General features: G+C 44.0%; 1 protein-coding gene across 1 annotated transcript in view; it reads left to right on the top strand.

Moving 5' to 3' along the window:
* Nucleotides 1–17,945, top strand: part of TEX11 (testis expressed 11) — a 134,484-nt gene that overhangs the window by 53,838 nt on the left and 62,701 nt on the right. Inside the window, exons 13-15 of the mRNA XM_027818533.3 lie at nucleotides 767–918; nucleotides 14,120–14,205; nucleotides 15,167–15,304. Of these exons, the coding sequence (XP_027674334.3) occupies nucleotides 767–918; nucleotides 14,120–14,205; nucleotides 15,167–15,304 (376 nt within the window). The remainder of the gene's footprint in view (nucleotides 1–766; nucleotides 919–14,119; nucleotides 14,206–15,166; nucleotides 15,305–17,945) is intronic.

Here is a 17,945-nt window from a genome sequence, read left to right as displayed (position 1 = left end):
CCACAGATATAGTTCTCTTGAGGGTGTTGCAAAGGGCTCCCTTCTGCAGGGTTTGAACATGTTATCCCATAGTGCTTCTATGACCTGCCAGCAAAGGATTGAGCATAGTGCCAAACTCTTGTCCCCTATGTGATAATACATTTCCAGACTGTCTTAATCAAGGACTTAAGCTGTTGAAATACTATTCTTGGGGCCTGCAGTTCTGGAAACAAACCCATAAAAAGGTTAGGTTATAAGCAATATGTCTATGAGCAGGGAATTCCCATTTCCACACTGCTGTCCTCTGTTTCTCCCTCTGTGTTTATGCAGGATACATATCTTGGAATCACATAGGCTATCGAGGTTAGAATTTTAGCCTTAATGCTGGATTTATTTCCTTTTGGCAGGGTTAACCAGAATTTGAATGTTTCTTAAATGTAGATATTTATGGACTGACATGTTACAGGGGTGTCCTGGAGCCAAATGAGCAATTACTGGTTACGGCACTAGTTCCCAGTCTGCTTTGTTGACCACAAGGGATCCACAGAGCCTTTGAGAGTCAGGAATTGAGGGTGGCTCATAGAAGCGGTGGAGCATCTTTCTGCTATGACCTGGTCCTCAGAATGAAAAAGCTGGAGAATCACTGGGTTAAACCATCTAGATTCTTTTTTGTGAAAAGCAATCTAAGTGAAAAACATATTTTATGGGATGTATATATTGGGCCCCAGAATGGGAAGTCAACAGCTCCTTCTGCACAACTCCCTTAAAAATGCATCTCTGTGAATAGGGAATTGGTTGGTTTTGATTTTCTGAAGTCCATCTCTGGGCGGTTTGCGTCGTCACCTGACCTTGGAAAAATCATCTTACTCCACATCGAGTTTCTGTTACAGAGGATGAAGGAACCTCTAGCCAAGCAAAAAATTGAAGACATCATTACAGGTCAGTGTCCAACTTCTGTTGTCGATTGCTGATGACAGGGCTTAATTGACTTAAGCAATTGATTTACCTCTTCTCTCTCCTTAACCCCTACTCTCCTCCTCCTTCCTTTATATCTTTTTCTTACTCTTTGTCATGTATTGTATATGGTAAATTGCATATTTACTACTAGCAGGTCATGCTGCTGTACCAGATTTGGACTGCTGGAGCTTCCTTCTCAGAGAGGTGCAGACTGATGTGTTCACTATAAGATCCTTTAATGTTATGCCAGGTATTCACTGAATGCATCCAATGAAGTGAGCTGTAGCTCACGAAAGCTTATGCTCAAATAAATTTGTTAGTCTCTAAGGTGCCACAAGTACTCCTTTTCTTTTTGTTAAATAAAGTATGGTTTCAGAGTAGCAGCCGTCTTAGTCTGTATCCACAAAAAGAAAAGGAGGACTTGTGGCACCTTAGAGACTAACAAATTTATTTGAGCATAAGCTTTCGTGAGCTACAGCTCACTTCATCGGATGCATTCAGTGGAAAATACAGTGGGGTGATTTATATACACAGAGAACATGAAACAGTGGGTGTTACCATACACACTGTAAGGAGAGTGATCAGGTAAGGTGAGCTATTACCAGCAGGAGAGCAGGGGAGAAAAAGCCTTTTGTAGTGATAATCAAGGTGGGCCATTTCCAGCAGTTGACAAGAACATCTGAGGAACAGTGTGGAGGTGGGGGTGCGGGGGCGGGGGAATAAACATGGGGAAATAGTTTTACTTTGTGTAATGACACATCCACTCCCAGTCTTTATTCAAGCCTAAGTTAATTGTATCCAGTTTGAAAATTAATTCCAATTCAGCAGTCTCTCGTTGGAGTCTATTTTTGAAGTTTTTTTGTTGAAGAATTGCCACTTTTAGGTCTGTAATCGAGTGACCAAAGAGATTGAAGTGTTCTCTGACTGGTTTTTAAATGTTATAATTCTTGACGTCTGATTTGTGTCCATTTATTCTTTTACGTAAAGACTGTCCAGTTTGGCCAATGTACATGGCAGAGGGGCATTGCTGGCACACGATGGCATATATCACATTGGTAGATGTGTGGGTGAACGAGCCTCTGATAGTGTGGCTGATGTGATTAGGCCCTATGATGGTGGCCCCTGAATAGATATGTGGACACAGTTGGCAACGGGCTTTGTTGCAAGGATAGGTTCCTGGGTTAGCGTTTCTGTGTGTGGTTGCTGGTGAGTATTTGCTTCAGGTTGGGGGACTGTCTGTAAGCAAGGACTGGCCTGTCTCCCAAGATCTGTGAGAGTGATGGGTCATCCTTCAGGATAGGTTGTAGATCCTTGATGATGCATTGGAGAGGTTTTAGTTGGGGGCTGAAGGTGATGGCTAGTGGCGTTCTGTTATTTTCTTTGTTGGGCCTCTCCTGTAGTAGGTAACTTCTTGGTACTCTTCTGGCTCTGTCAATCTGATTCTTCACTTCAGCAGGTGGGTATTGTAGTTGTAAGAACGCTTGATAGAGATCTTGTAGGTGTTTGTCTCTGTCTGAGGGGTTGGAGCAAATGCGGTTGTATGGTAGAGCTTGGCTGTAGACAATGGATCGTGTGGTGTGGTCTGGATGAAAGCTGGAGGCACGTAGGTAGGCATAGCGGTCAGTATAGGGTATACGGTGGTGTTTATGTGACCATCGCTTATTAGCACCGTAGTGTCCAGGAAGTGGATCTCTTGTGTGGACTGGTCCAGACTGAGGTTGTTGGTGGGATGGAAATTGTTGAAATCATGGTGGAATTCCTCAAGGGCTTCTTTTCCATGGGTCCAGATGATGAAGACGTCATCAATGTAGCGCAAGTAGAGTAGGGGCTTTAGGGGACGAGAGCTGAGGAAGCATTGTTCTAAGTCAGCCATAAAAATGTTGGCATACTGTGGGGCCATGCGGGTACCCATAGCAGTGCCACTGATTTGAAGGTATACATTGTCCCCAAATGTGAAATAGTTATGGGTGAGGACAAAGTCACAAAGTTCAGCCACCAGGTTTGCCGTGACATTATCAGGGATACTGTTCCTGACGGCTTGTAGTCCATCTTTGTGTGGGATGTTGGTGTAGAGGGCTTCTACCATCCATAGTGGCTAGGATGGTGTTTTCAGGAAGATCACCGATGGATTGTAGTTTCCTCAGGAAGTCAGTGGTGTCTCGAAGATAGCTGGGAGTGCTGGTAGCATAGGGCCTGAGGAGGGAGTCTACATAGGCAGACAATCCTGCTGTGAGGGTGCCAATGCCTGAGATGATGGGGCGTCCAGGATTTCCAGGTTTATGGATCTTGGGTAGCAGATATAATACCCCTGGTCGGGTTTCCAGGGGTGTGTCTGTGCGGATTTGTTTTTGTGCTTTTTCAGGGAGTTTCTTGAGCAAATGGTGTAGTTTCTTTTGGTAACCCTCAGTGGGATCAGAGGGTAATGGCTTGTAGAAAGTGGTGTTGGAGAGCTGCCGAGCAGCCTCTTGTTCATATTCCGACCTATTCATGATGACAACAGCACCTCCTTTGTCAGCCTTTTTTATTATGATGTCAGAGTTGTTTCTGAGGCTGTGGATGGCATTGTGTTCTGCACGGCTGAGGTTATGGGGCAAGTGATGCTGCTTTTCCACAATTTCAGCCCGTGCATGTTGGCGGAAGAACTCTATGTAGAAGTCCAGTCTGTTGTTTCGACCTCCAGGAGGAGTCCACCCAGAATCCCTCTTTTTGTAGTCTTGATAGGAAGGTCTCTGTGGGTTAGTATGCTGTTCAGAGGTATGTTGGAAAAATTCCTTGAGTCGGAGACGTCGAAAATAGGATTCTAGGTCACCACAGAACTGTACCATGTTCGTGTGGGTGGAGGGGCAGAAGGAGAGGCCCTGAGATAGGACAGATTCTTCTGCTGGGCTAAGAATATAGTTGGATAGATTAACAATATTGCTAGGTGGGTTAAGGGAACCACTGTTGTGGCCCCTTGTGGCATGTAGTAGTTTAGATAGTTTAAGGTCCTTTTTCTTTTGTAGAGAAGCAAAGTGTTTGTTGTAAATGGCTTGTCTAGTTTTTGTAAAGTCCAGCCACGAGGAAGTTTGTGTGGAAGGTTGTTTTTTTATAAAGTATGTTACACACAGTGCCACCTAGTGGCTGAACAGTATAATACAGGTTAGCATTCCATTACATATCTCCCTTTAAATTCTACATTCCTACCATTTACAAAATTTACACTATCATGGTATCTTTGAAGTTCAGTATGGATCTGTCTGTTACATGTCTATGAATTATGCTGGTTTCTAATTACAATATTTGAAAGCATAACAGCTTAGTCATCCGGCTGTCCATTAGGGGCAAAGACTGGCTGTGGTTGGTTTGGAATCCTCAAGTCATCTTCTTGTTCTTCATCTGTCAGCTCTGTTGGTTTTGCTTTCTGAGGAACAAACTGTAGATGTCGATGGTTTCTGTTGATTTCTCTACTGTAGTCTTGATCACAAATGATCTGAATGCTGAATTATTTTTTCTTGACAACAGCTGGAGTTGTCCATCCTTTTTCTCCATCCAATTTGACATGAACACGGTCAGAACCATCCCTTGGGTACGGCGAATTGGGCGACTGCTCTGGGCCCCATGCTTTGGGGGGCCCCACAGGCCGGCGCGGTCAGTCCCGGAAGTGATGGGTCGGTCCCAGAAGTGATGGCTGTGTCACTTCCGCCCCGGGGCCCACCCCCCCAGGGATGGCCCTGAAGATGCTCAACATGTTCTAGGCCCAGCAGTTCTCTAACTGAGTGTTGTGTGTTGGAAAAGTGATCATAAGTTCTTTTTGCCTTTTTATCTGATTTGGCTACTCTCTTTGTGGCTAGTCACTTTGGAGATATGATTATTTTCCAAAGTTGGAATAGTAGTTCTGAATTGTGTTCCTATCAGGAGTTGTGTAGGAATGTATCTAGTAACTGCTACTGGCGTTCATCTGTAATTGAGAAGAGCAAGGAGTGGCTCTTCCTACTGTCGGATTTTCTTGGCTGTCTTTACAGCTCTCTCAGCTTCTCCATTCGCTTTTGGTGATGTGGGCTGCTAGTAATATGATCAAAATCATATTTTGTTTGGAATGACTTAAATTCTGCTGCAGTGAATTGTGCTCTGTTGTCCATCATTAGTTATTCTGGAATACCAAAGTAAGCAAAAGTGCACTTCAACTTCTTGATAATACTGTGAAATGTAAGTTCTTTCACGTTCATTTATTCTATGTACCTGGAAAAATAGTTCACTATGATGTAATGATGTCCTCTGAATTCGGGTAATTTTTAAGCTAGTCTTTTCCAAGGTCTGTCTGGTAGAGGTGTTTGTACGTGGTATGGTTCAGCATTGTCTTTTAAGTTCAATTGTACTGGATCTCCCTTCAAAAGTCCAGTATAATCAAATCCTCTGTTGAGTTCTTCCAGCTTTCTCATTAGGCCCATCATGGTTGCCATGCTGGAGCTGAGAAAGTTGTTGGTCTTTAATCCTTTCATCAAATGCACTCTGAATGCAAAGCTTTTGTCTTTGTAAGTTATTTCCGTGGTTAAATGACCCATGCAGTTCAGAGTACAGTAACTCCTCACTTAATGTTGTAGTTATGTTCCTGAAAAATGCTACTTTAAGCGAAACGATGTTAAGCGAATCCAATTTCTCCATAAGAATTAACATAAATGGGGGGGGGGGGGGGCTAGGTTCCAGGCAATTTTTTTTCGCCACACGAAAGACTGTATTTTATATATTGTATATATATTGTGACAGACTCAGACCAGAAGGATATAAGAGAGTAGTAGAAGGCAGGTATATCAGCTTCAGAATGAGCAGGTCCCTGTTCCCTGGATAGCCAAACAAAGGCTACTCCAGGCTAATCAAGACACCTGATGCCAATTAACCAGTTAAGGTCATTAGGTTAATGCCGGCACCTGACCCCAATTAACTGGAAAAGGGTCAGTTAAGGCCATTAGGGTAATGGAGACAGCTGGAACCAATCAAGGTCTCACTCATACTGCTTAAAAGTTCTCCTTTCCAGTTCCCCCGGGGGAAAGCCCAGGTGAAAGGAGCTGTAGGAGAGGAAGCATTGCTGAATCCTGAGGTAAGGGTGAAGCTAGGAAAAGGGGATCACAGGGAGGTGGCCCAGGGAATCAAAGCAGCGTCAGTGGTAAAGGGAAAACCGCCAACAGCTGCTACCATTAGGGTCGCTGGGCTGAAACCTGGAGTAGAGGGCGGGACTGGGTTCCCTCCTTCCCCCCATGCTTTACAGAGAGGGGAAACAGACTTTGGTCCAGGCAGGAGCCCAAACTGCACCTACTGAGCTCTAAGGAGTAACATAACAAAGACTGTGGATATTCCACCTTCCCACCTCCCATACTGGCCTGTGATGAAAGTAGCTCAATAAGCTGTGACCTTTGCCACTATACAAAGAAAGGGAGGTCATATTGAGGGCCCAAGTGAGCTTCTGAGGCCACTGATTCCGCCTAGAAGCACGGGACCCACCAATACAGGCTCGGAGCTTTGTCACAATGTATATACACACACATATACACAGTATAAGTTTTAAACAATTTAATACTGTACACAGCAATGATGATTGTGAAGCTTGGTTGATGTAGTGGAGTCAGAGGGTGGAAGAGGGTGGAATATTTCCCAGGGAATGTCTTACTGCTAAATGATGAACTAGCACTTGTTTGAGCCCTCAAGGGTTAACACATTGTTGTCAATGTAGCCTCACACTCTACAAGGCAGCACAAATGGAGGGAAGAGACACAGCATGACAGTGGCTGCAGACATTCCCTGTGAAAACTGAACGTGATGATGAACCCATGCTATCCCACTGGAGCGCACCACTCCCTCCACTTTCCAAAGTGCTGGGGTGTGTGTGCATGCGTGTGTGAGACAGAGACACACACTGTCTGTGTGTGTGTGTGTGTGTGTGAGAGACAGAGACAGACACACACACTGTGTGTGTGTGTGTGTGTGTGTTAGAGAGAGAGAGGGAGAGACAGAGACACAGATCGTGTGTGTGTGAGAGAGAGATGCGCATTGCCCCTTTAAGTATGAGGACCGCACTCTAAGTACACTGCCTTTTTAAGTAGATCAGCAAGTTGACAGCAGCTGCTGCCAGCAAGCTCCTTCCATCCTGAACCCTGTTGTGTCCGTCCGTCCCCGCTCTGTGGAGATGGGATACAGGAGCGGGGAGCAAGAGCAGGGGGAGGGGGACACCCTGACATCAGCACTCCTCTTCCCCCCCACCCACCTGCACAGCAAGCAGGAGGCTCCCGGGAGTAGCTCCAAGGCAGAGGGCAGGAGCAGCATATGGCAGCTGGGGGAGGGACACTTGAACTGCCCAGCAATTGATAGCCTGCTAGGCGGCTGCCATATGGGGACCTGACAGGGGGGCTGCCGGTCCACCCTGGTTCCAAGCCCCAACCAGCTCCAGCGGGCTGCTCTTTCTGCAAGCAGTGGACGAAGCAGGTGGCTGCCAAACAACGTTATAAGGGACTGTTGCACAACTTTAAACAAGCATGTTCTCTGATTGATCAACAACATAACAACAAAACAACGTTAAGTGAGGAGTTCCTGTACCTCTAGGGCTAATCAGGACTGTGGCTGATGACTTTAGCTCTGGGACGGGTTGAAGGTTATTGTAAGTTGTCAGAGTAACAGCTGTGTTAATCTGTATTCGCAAAAAGAAAAGGAGTACTTGTGGCACCTTAGAGACTAACCAATTTATCTGAGCATAAGCTTTCGTGAACTACAGCTCACTTCATCGGATGCATACACTGTGGAAAGTGTAGAAGATCTTTTTATACACACAAAGCATGAAAAAATACCTCCCCTCACCCCACTCTCCTGCTGGTAATAGCTTATCTAAAGTGACCACTCTCCTTACAATGTGTATGATAATCAAGGTGGGCCATTTCCAGCACAAATCCAGGGTTTAACAAGAACGTCTGAGGAAGGAGGGGGGGGGTTTGGAAAACAAGGGGAAATAGGTTACCTTGCATAATGACTTAGCCACTCCCAGTCTCTATTCAAGCCTAAGTTAATTGTATCCAATTTGCAAATGAATTCCAATTCAGCAGTCTCTTGCTGGAGTCTGGACCATCACAGGGCCCAATAACATCAGCCACACTATCAGAGGCTCATTCACCTGCACATCCACCAATGTGATATATGCCATCATGTGCCAGCAATGCCCCTCTGCCATGTACATTGGTCAAACTGGACAGTCTTTACGTAAAAGAATAAATGGACACAAATCAGATGTCAAGAATTATAACATTCATAAACCAGTCGGAGAACACTTCAATCTCTCTGGTCACGCGATTACAGACTTGAAAGTTGCGATATTACAACAGAAAAACTTCAAATCCAGACTCCAGCAAGAGACTGCTGAATTGGAATTCATTTGCAAATTGGATACAATTAACTTAGGCTTGAATAGAGACTGGGAGTGGCTAAGTCATTATGCAAGGTAACCTATTTCCCCTGGTTTTCCAAACCCCCCCCCCCTTCCTCAGACGTTCTTGTTAAACCCTGGATTTGTCTCTAAGGTGCCACAAGTCCTCCTTTTCTTTTTACTCTCCCTCTTGCAGTCTTTAAAGATTGATAGCAACATCTAGTCTTAGGGCTGGATTCACCTTCTAGCTCAGGTCCTGCTCTTTGGGCTAGACTGTGATTGGCCGTGGTATGGCCATGCTGGAATGAAGTGCCACAATCTAGCCCTGTGTACTTCCACCTCTCACTGTTATGCATTGGGTGCAAATCCTTGTCTAGGGACCTAAATAAGTGGCCTGACTTTTCAAATATGTTTCGCATCTATGTAGCTCCCATTGACTTCAGCGGTTTCTCAGCATTGCTGAAAATTACGCAACTTGCTATTTAGGTGCCTAAATATGGATTTAGGATGCTAACTTTAGGCACTCAAGTTTGAAAATGTTAACTTGGGTGTATAACACTGTGATTTTTTGCAGGAATTGGCTGAGGATCATTGTCTCTGGGGTGGAACTCATACTATATATTTACACACAGTATTGCTCATTCTCATTGTAGGCATGGGCCTGTCATTGTCAGGTAATTAAAGATGCCTCTCACTGTGGTTGTTCTTCAAGTGCTTGTCCGTATATATATTCCAGTGTTGGTATGCATGTGCCCATTGCACACCAGATGGATGATTTGGCCAGCAGTGTCTGTTGAAGTGACTCATTATTAGTATTTACTATTGTGCTAGGTGGTGTACAAACAAAACAAAAAGAGAGACTGTGTCACAAATAATTTACAATCTAAGAGTAAGACAAGAGACAACAGATGGAAACAGACAAATTGGGGAATACCAGGAAACAATAAAACAGCATTGATCAGCTTGATGGGCTGTAGTCTCAGCACACCAATAGCCCAACCATTGTCAAATTTTTTTATAGGCATCATGGCAAAGGACACTTTCCACAGCATGCATCCGATGAAGTGAGCTGTAGCTCACGAAAGCTCATGCTCAAATAAATTGGTTAGTCTCTAAGGTGCCACAAGTCCTCCTTTTCTTTTTACTTTCCACAGTATGCATCCGATGAAGTGAGCTGTAGCTCACGAAAGCTTATGCTCAAATAAATTGGTTAGTGTCTAAGGTGCCACAAGTACTCCTTTTCTTTTTGCGAATACAGACTAACACGGCTGTTACTCTGAAAGGATTTGAAAGTGATATGAATATCCTTGTGCTTCCAACTGAGTGCATAAAGGGTGGGTCACCCCAACTTCCCTCAGAGTTTGCAGTGATTTCCTCTTTGCACACTGCATGGCCTCTTGCTTACGCAAATTTATGTAAATAGATAGGTACTTAAATTAGTTTAGTGATAGAGTTTCCTTTTTTCTTTGTAAGGAGTCTGGTTTTTGTTTCTTTATGTGGGAGGTATTCTTGGTACCACTTCAGTCATCATGGCCGAATATAAATCCCCAGGTGTTAAAGACTACCCGTTCGTCACAGGAGCAATGCCCTTGAACAATGAGCATTCTAGATATTTGACTTTTCTGGGTGTGGCACATATCACAGATTGATGTGCCACCTGCAGATTGTTCTCAGAGAACCCAGAGGGTGAGAGAGTCTCATCAACAATTGCTGTTAGATAGATTGATGCATCCAGCCTCTGACATTGGTCTGCCGGGGTGGAACCATATGATTAGTTGTCTTAAAAGAGTGTTTCAGCTGCTGCCACTAGAGGACCTGCCATCTTGAGTGTACAAGGCCCACCATCTAACTCAGATAAATCCTCAAATGACAGAGGACAAAATTCAGAGAGAGAAGAGACAGAGATCTTCTCTTCCGGGCCTTTCAGCCTGCAAGAGCCATAAATTCTCTGTTTTTTTAACCTAAGGGTACCTTGAGACCAAAATGGGTTCTTCTAGCTCCTGTTTAGGCAGTGGACTCCGTCCCTCAGGATTGGCTAGTCTGTTACCTCAGAGATCCTCCATTTTTGACCCTGCAATGTTAAAATTCCAATGTTGATGACTGTGGCATAGATGACTACTGTTCCGATGGCCCCTGTACTGACTGTTTCAGGATTGTCTTGTCCAGTACTGACTTTAGCAGCACCATTATTCTCAGAACTGACATCTGCATTGAGTGTATCACAGACATCGACTTCACCCAGTGCCAAGGGCTTACTTGGTAATTAAGGACCTCTTTATATCCTTGGTACTGGACTTACCTTCAGGGTCACTAATAGGGGAATCTGCACCGATGTCGGTATCAGCTCCAGTACCTAGTAGATCTTTGATAGTCCCAAGAACACAGTCAGGATGGTTGCCAAACACACCAACCGGTACTGCCCTGCCTCTGCATGAGGGGTATTCTTTCTCCATTCCAGAGGACGAGAACAGCAGACAAGCTTCATCAGCCAGATCTCTTGGGTTGAAGTATTCATGGTCATCCTTGCAAGGCAGGGATTCTTTTTTTTTACTATCAGGGACACAGGAACCTAGGAAGGATAATCCTTGATATCCTCCCCTTTTACACCAGCCTGATATGTTTATCAGCTCCCTTGGCCTTATTGGGCCCCTTGAGGCATCCCTTGTGCTCAGAGAATTCCATCTGCATCTCAGTCTGGACCCAGTTTTCTCTCCTCAGCTTCCCGAGAAGGAATCATGTGCCTGATTACATCTCATGAGGAATTACAAGCAGGAAAATATCCTACTTCTGCTCACATTTCTTTCGGAAGAAGTGGTAATGTCAGAATTATCTGTGTCCACTCAAGATAACTGTAACTCATTTCGGGCTGTGATGAGGAGAACTGCCTGTAGTGATTTCTGTAGAGGTAATCCAAGACAAACCTCACAAACTCCCTTTTTGAGTTTGTCAACACCTCTGTCCCAGATTGTTTGTTTCTACCCATAAATGAGGGTCTGTTAGACCCTGCCATACTACTGTGGCAAACCCCTGCCTTGTTGGCCTCAACATCCATCAGAGTGGATTGCCAATATAAGGTTCCCTCAAAAGATTTTGGAGAGTTTTATACTAGGGCTGTCAAATAATTGCAGTTAACTCACATGATTAACTACAAAATTAATTGCAGTTAAAAAAAAGTAATCATGATTAATTGCAGTTTTAATTGCACTGTTAAACAATAGAATATCAATTGAAATTTATTAAATATTTTGGATATTTTTCTACATTTTCAAATATATTGATTTCAGTTACAACACAGAATACAAAGTGTACAGTGCTCACTTTATATTATTTTTATTACACATATTTACTCTATACAAATGATAAACAAAAGAAATAGTATTTTTCAGTTCACCTCATACAAGTACTGTAGTGCAATCTCTTTATTGTGAAAGTGCAATTTACAAATGTACATTTTTTTTGTTTCATAACTGCACTTAAGAACAAAACAATATAAGACTTTAGAGTCTACAAGTCCACTCAGTCCTACTTCTTGTTCAGTCAGTCACTAAGACAATCAGGTTTGTTTACATTTGTTTACATTTATGGGAGATTATTTACAATGTCATCTGAAAGTGAGAACAGGCATTCGCATGGCACTTTAGTAGCCGGCATTGCAATATATTTACGTGCCAGACATGCTAAACATTCATATGCTCCTTCCTGCTTCAGCCACCATTCCAGAGGACATGGTTCCATGCTGATGATGCTCGTTAAAAAAATAATATGTTAATTAAATTTTGACTGAACTCCTTGGGGGAGAATAGTATGTCTGCTACTCTGTTTTACCTGCATCCTGCCATATATTTCATCTTATAGCAGTCTTGGATGATGACCCAGCACATGTTGTTCGTTTTAAGAACACTTTCACTGCAGATTTGACAAAACACAAAGAAGGTACCAATGTGAGATTTCTAAAGATAGCTACAGCACTCGACCCAAGGTTTAAGAATTTGAAGTGCCTTCCAAAATCTGAGAGGGACAAGGTGTGGAACATACTTTCAGATGTCTTAAAAGAGCAACAGTCCGATGCGGAAACTACAGAACCCAAACCACCAAAAAAGAAAATCAGCCTTCTGCTGGTGGCATCTGACTCAGACGATGAAAGTGAACATGTGTTGGTCTGCGCTGCTTTGGATCGTTATCAAGCAGAACCTGTCATCAGTAGGGATGCGTGTCCTCTGGAATGGTGGTTGAAGATGAAGAGACATATGAATCTTTAGCGCATTGGCACATAAATATCTTGTGATGCTGGCTGTGACCACAGTGGGGAAAGGAGCAGAACACCAGCAGCTCCTCTGGTGGCGGTACCGCCCCCTGCCTTGCCCCCCCAGCCCTGTCCTCCGGTGGAGCTGCTGCTGTACAGATGGAGGAGACGCAGTTCCATGGAAAGGCAGGGGACAGGACTGGGGGTGGTACAGTCGCACCAGAGGAGCTGCTGGCTTGGGGCCCCCGGCTCCTCCTGTGTCTTTCCAGTGTGCCATACCGGCTATAAATATCTTGCTGGTACGGCATACCGGAGCCTACTGCCGTACTTGCGCTGCTGATATATATATGTAACCCCTTGGGGTTTAGAGAGCATGGCCCCTTTAAATCTTTTGCCTAGTGGGGAGGGGGAGCAGTGAGAGAAAGGAGGGAAACTTGGGAGTGTGGTTCTGGAGCCCGAGGACAGAAGGGCTGAAGCTGGGAGGCCCTGGACAAAACGTGAAGGAGAGAGAACCTGCCTGAATCCTGGGAAGGACAGGGTGGCTGATCGGGGACATCCCAGGACAGGAGCCAGGAGGAGCACTGTGCCAGGGAGGAATCGCCTGAGAAGGACAGGCCAGAGCTGGACCCAGTATCACTGCTGCCCAGAGCTGCATGGGGCTGTGAGTACTGGGGCTTGTGACTCTGTACTGGGAATAAGGAGGGAGGCTGCTAGCTAGTTAAGTGGGGAGGTGGTTGCTCTGTGTGGCTTTGCAGAAAGCGGCAGAAGAGGGCACCGGAGGGGTTTGTTGGGGAAAGTTCACTGGTGCTGAAGACGACCAGGAGCACCCAAGACTCACCATTGAACTGGAACTTTGCTCAGGACTCCTGAACTCTGTGTGCAGGTGCATTGCTCAGTGTCTGCCCTTTCAGACTGTGCTACCACTGGGCCTGTGGGGCCTTGGTTTGGATGCAACCCTGTTCTACTGATCCCCCTATATTTCCCCTTGTTGTTTTTCTCCTCTCATCCCTCTGTAAATAAATATCTCTATTATATCCGTTGTACTTTTCCTGTGGGTGTGTGTGTTCACTCTGGGGGGTTTGGAACATGTGCCCCTGGGGTGGAGGGAATTTTTCCTGCTGCATTCCTGCGCGTGCCGTCTCTTGGCCAGAGCTGCCTGCAGAGCAGACTCCATCTTGGCCACGAGGGCACTAAAGTTACGTGTATATGTGTATATATATATATATACACACACGCACGCACACACGCTCCCCCCAAGATCTGCCCCACCACATCCCTGTTACCAAAGAGTCTATTAACATCAAGTTTCTGTATGGCAAAGGAACAGAGGGGCAATTGGGGTGGCCTACTCTTTATGCCTTCAGTTCAGGATGTGAGGACACTCAGGGTGCAGGCACTGCTGCAATGGACATTGTAGTCCAAGAATCTGTCTGGAGTGCACTGGGCTCATGCGCACCAATAGTGGAGCTCATCTTGAAGAATGACAGTTATTGTACAGTAGGGAATAGTTTCTTCTTTATTTAAGACCTTGTTATTGCTTAATTTCAATCACTTCTCAGGTCACTATACAGGAAAACAGCTGTCACCTGAAATACTGAACCGGCTGCACATCATTCTGTGGGACAGAGCTGCCAAGAGCTATGAGGTTTGGAAACAAACATGGTCTTTGTTCTTTGCTTTAAAAAAACAATGAAGGATCACTGTTATAGGGTGATACTGGCCATTTAAGAGAGAGCAAGGCTAGTGCATCTGTGACTCATCAGCTACAGCAACTGGATTTTACAAGAGGGCACTTGTAAATGGAAGATACCTGGAGAGTCAAGGGGAACCTGAGAGACAGGAAAGGGGGCTGGTGAGAGCTGCCTGGGAGAGACAGTTATCAGAGACAACACCACATACCTAATATAGAACCTTAAGTCACTTTGCTGTTAACTTTTAGTCATGATGAATATTGACCATTTATTCATACCCTTTGTTTCTCATCTCCGAAGCAGTTTGTAATCCACAACAATACTTTGCCTCTCACCCCATGACAACTAAGTTTCTTTAAGGATGCTAGCCAAAGGCTTTTTGAAGCCCTAAATAAATTGTTAATTGGTTCTCCTTTATCTACTACTTTATTGACACGTTCAAAGAATTCTCACAGACAAGACATGATTTTCCTTTGCAGAAACCATGCTGGTTAGACCCTGTTATATTTAATGAAGTGAAAGTCTGTAACACGATCCAATGGCTGGAAGTTGAAGCTAGACAAATCAAGACTAGAAATAAGGTGTAAATTTTTAACAGGCTGATAAACCACTTGGAACAGTTTACCAAGGGTCATGGTGGATTCTCCATCACTGGCAGTTTTTAAATCAAGACTGAATGTTTTTCTAAAAGATCTGCTCTAGGAATTATTTTGGGGATGTTCGATGGTCTGTGCCCTATGGGAAGTCAGACTAGATGATGGGAGTGGTCCCTTCTGGCCTTGGAATCTATGAATGTATGTGACTGTTTCAACCTTTTGATTCTTATGAAGCCTGATTTATTTAGCTTAGGAAAATGTAGTCAATTTAAACTTCAGTGTGACTGTTTATCTATTTATTTATTTATTTATTTTCTAGGCAAAAAACTACTCTGAAGCCCTTCAGTGGTATAAGTATTCTCTCAGCTTCTATTCATCTGGGCAGATAGATCAGAACTTGGCTAAGTTGCAGAGGAATATGGCTTCCTGCTACTTTCATCTGAAACAACTTGAAAAAGTGTTTATTTTTTTTTTGTGGTATTGCAGTGTCAATGGGACTTGATTTCAAATTGTGAAAGGGTAAAAGGGAATGGAAGCTTGTTCTGTAGCTTTTCTGTGTTGAGTTACATGATTACACTTTGGACTTCAAGTTTTAAAAATGTACCCACTTAATTATTAATATATTTGTTTTCATTAGGGTCTCCCCACTTCTAGGTGCTGTACCAACATAATAGAGGGCATGATTTCTGCCAAAAACAACTTACAATCTAAAGAAATGATAGAATAGAGAGAAGGGGTCCAGCAGATAAATAAAATGGCAAAAGTGGAGATTTGTCATATCTTGATAATAAAATGTTTTTGATACTAATATATTTTAAAATGGAAATATAAAACTATCCCCATTTGCTACCTGACATAGACATTATTAGTTGGGTCATTTATTAAGGGTATCATGGTAGAAGTTTTTTCTTCAGAGTGGGCAATGGCGTTGTGCACCAGCTCAGAGAGATGAAGCAGCATGACTGCATCACTGGTGGAACAGACAGATGGGGAGCAACGTAAAAAGACACAAAGGTGGAAAAGTTGGGAGGGCCTTGAAGGACAAGAAGTTTGAGCCTGATGTGGTGGGAAAGCTGCTGTACAGCAAGGCTGCCTTGGAGTTGCTGGTAAATGGACTGTCTTGTGTAAAGTTATATTCCAGCATATCATCAGACCACTAACTTCAAGTGAGCTGAGTAACAAAATGATTGCAATGAAGTATGCATTACAGAGAGGGAGCTTTAATAGCTGTAAAGACCTAGAGAGATCTTAGCATAACAACTAGTGTCACCAGAGCAGACTCATAACTAGTATCATCTGTAAAAAGAAAAGGAGTACTTGTGGCACCTTAGAGACTAACCAATTTATTTGAGCATAAGCTTTCGTGAGCTACAGCTCACTTCATCGGATGTATACTTCATCGGATGCATACAGTATGCATCCGATGAAGTGAGCTGTAGCTCACGAAAGCTTATGCTCAAATAGTATCATCTGTGTGTAAGTCTAAAAATCTTTCTACTCCTAAGATAGGACTTACAAAATGAATTAATTTTGTCTAAATTAAAAAAGCATCTTGAGCACTTGCTTTAAGTGATCACTAGATGGAGGTCTAAGCTATGATTGTACTTTACAAATGATGTACAAACTTGTCTGCTGATACTGCCTATGTGGTCTCTAATTCTGAATGGAGAGCAGAGACATGTCGTGAGGTGCAGCCAGAGTTGCCCCTTGAAGTTAGACTCAAAGCAACTAGTGTGATATTCTCATTGAAGTTGAGGGCTATTCATTTTCCTGTGTACACACCAACCTGACACTGCGAGTCTCATGTCCTGTATCACAATGAGAGTCTTTTGGAAATTCACTATATTCTACGAATGTGTGTGACAGATATTAGGGGAGCAGTGCTGCAGCCTCATGTGTCCCACCCAGTTAAATTTCTGTAACTGAAGACTTTATAGAAAAGGGGAGAGTTAAAAAAGCTGGGAAAATAGTGGACAATTTACTTGAGTCTGGTCTCTAGAAGGGCAGAGTTGCTTTTTGGAGTTCTTCTAGACCAGTGTTTCTCAAATGTGGCCACCAGGGGCTTTTCTTGTGGCTACAACCTCCTGGGCTGTGATGGGGGAGGGTGGGAGCAGTGGCTCCTCCCCCTCCCTGGTGTTCCTGGATGCCTTGGTGTTGGTTGCTGGGGTTTCCAGCAAGTGTTGGGCCCTGCCTGCCTCCCTCTAGAGACACCTGGGGCACAATGCTGGAGGAGCAGGCAGCTGGTGAGTTCCGCACCTTCTCAGAGGTATGGGGCTCAGGGTTTGGGCTTAAGCCCAGGGGTGGCAGGAATGTAGGTTCTGGCTATGAGGCTTCGGGTTCCAGCCCCAGGCTCTGGCTGCACCCCACCCCCCCATCGCTCCAACCCCTGATGTCTCCCCCAATCCCCATCCTGGGCTTAATTTGTACTCAGACTTGCCAGGACTGAATAAGTCTGCTGTGAAAAATGATACTTGCATGTTTGTTAATATCACTTTTCACAGCAGACTTACTAGCTAGCAATAAATAAATTACAATGATTTGGATATGTATATGTGCATATTTATTTGTTTTTCCTTAAGCTAATTAAGTATTTTAGGAAAAAGTGTGAGAGGGGCCACCAGCAAGAGTTGGTGGCCGTACTCTGAGGCCACCAAATAATTTGTCCTGAGAACCCCTGCTCTAGACACCATGCTAATAAGCACCGTATTAGAGCTGGTGCGTAGTTGCAGATATTGTTAAAAATTGCCTAGGTGTTTACATTCTAGGCCTCTGTTTTGAGTTCCTCCTAACTTTTAAAAACTTTAATCTTTTGGGCTGAAGTTTTCCAGATCTGGTACGTGCCTGAAGGTGAAACTTAGAGTAAAAAAAATTCAACTGTTTGTGAGTAGAAGGAGAGAGAAAAAATCATTTTTCCCCACTAGAAAGAAATTCTTTCAATTTATTTTAGAGCTTTACAAGCAAAATGGCTGAGGGTATAACGTGTAAATTTAACTGGGAAACAGCCCTCACTGTGGAGAAGTGCCTTTATATATTCTTATGATAGAGGGTTTTGATTTGGCTAAATCAGAGGAATTTGAACATCACACTGCACATTCGTA

This window comes from Chelonia mydas, chromosome 9, assembly GCF_015237465.2.
Source record: "Chelonia mydas isolate rCheMyd1 chromosome 9, rCheMyd1.pri.v2, whole genome shotgun sequence".
NCBI classification, from domain to species: domain Eukaryota; kingdom Metazoa; phylum Chordata; order Testudines; family Cheloniidae; genus Chelonia; species Chelonia mydas.
This window is presented reverse-complemented; position numbering and strand designations above follow the sequence as displayed.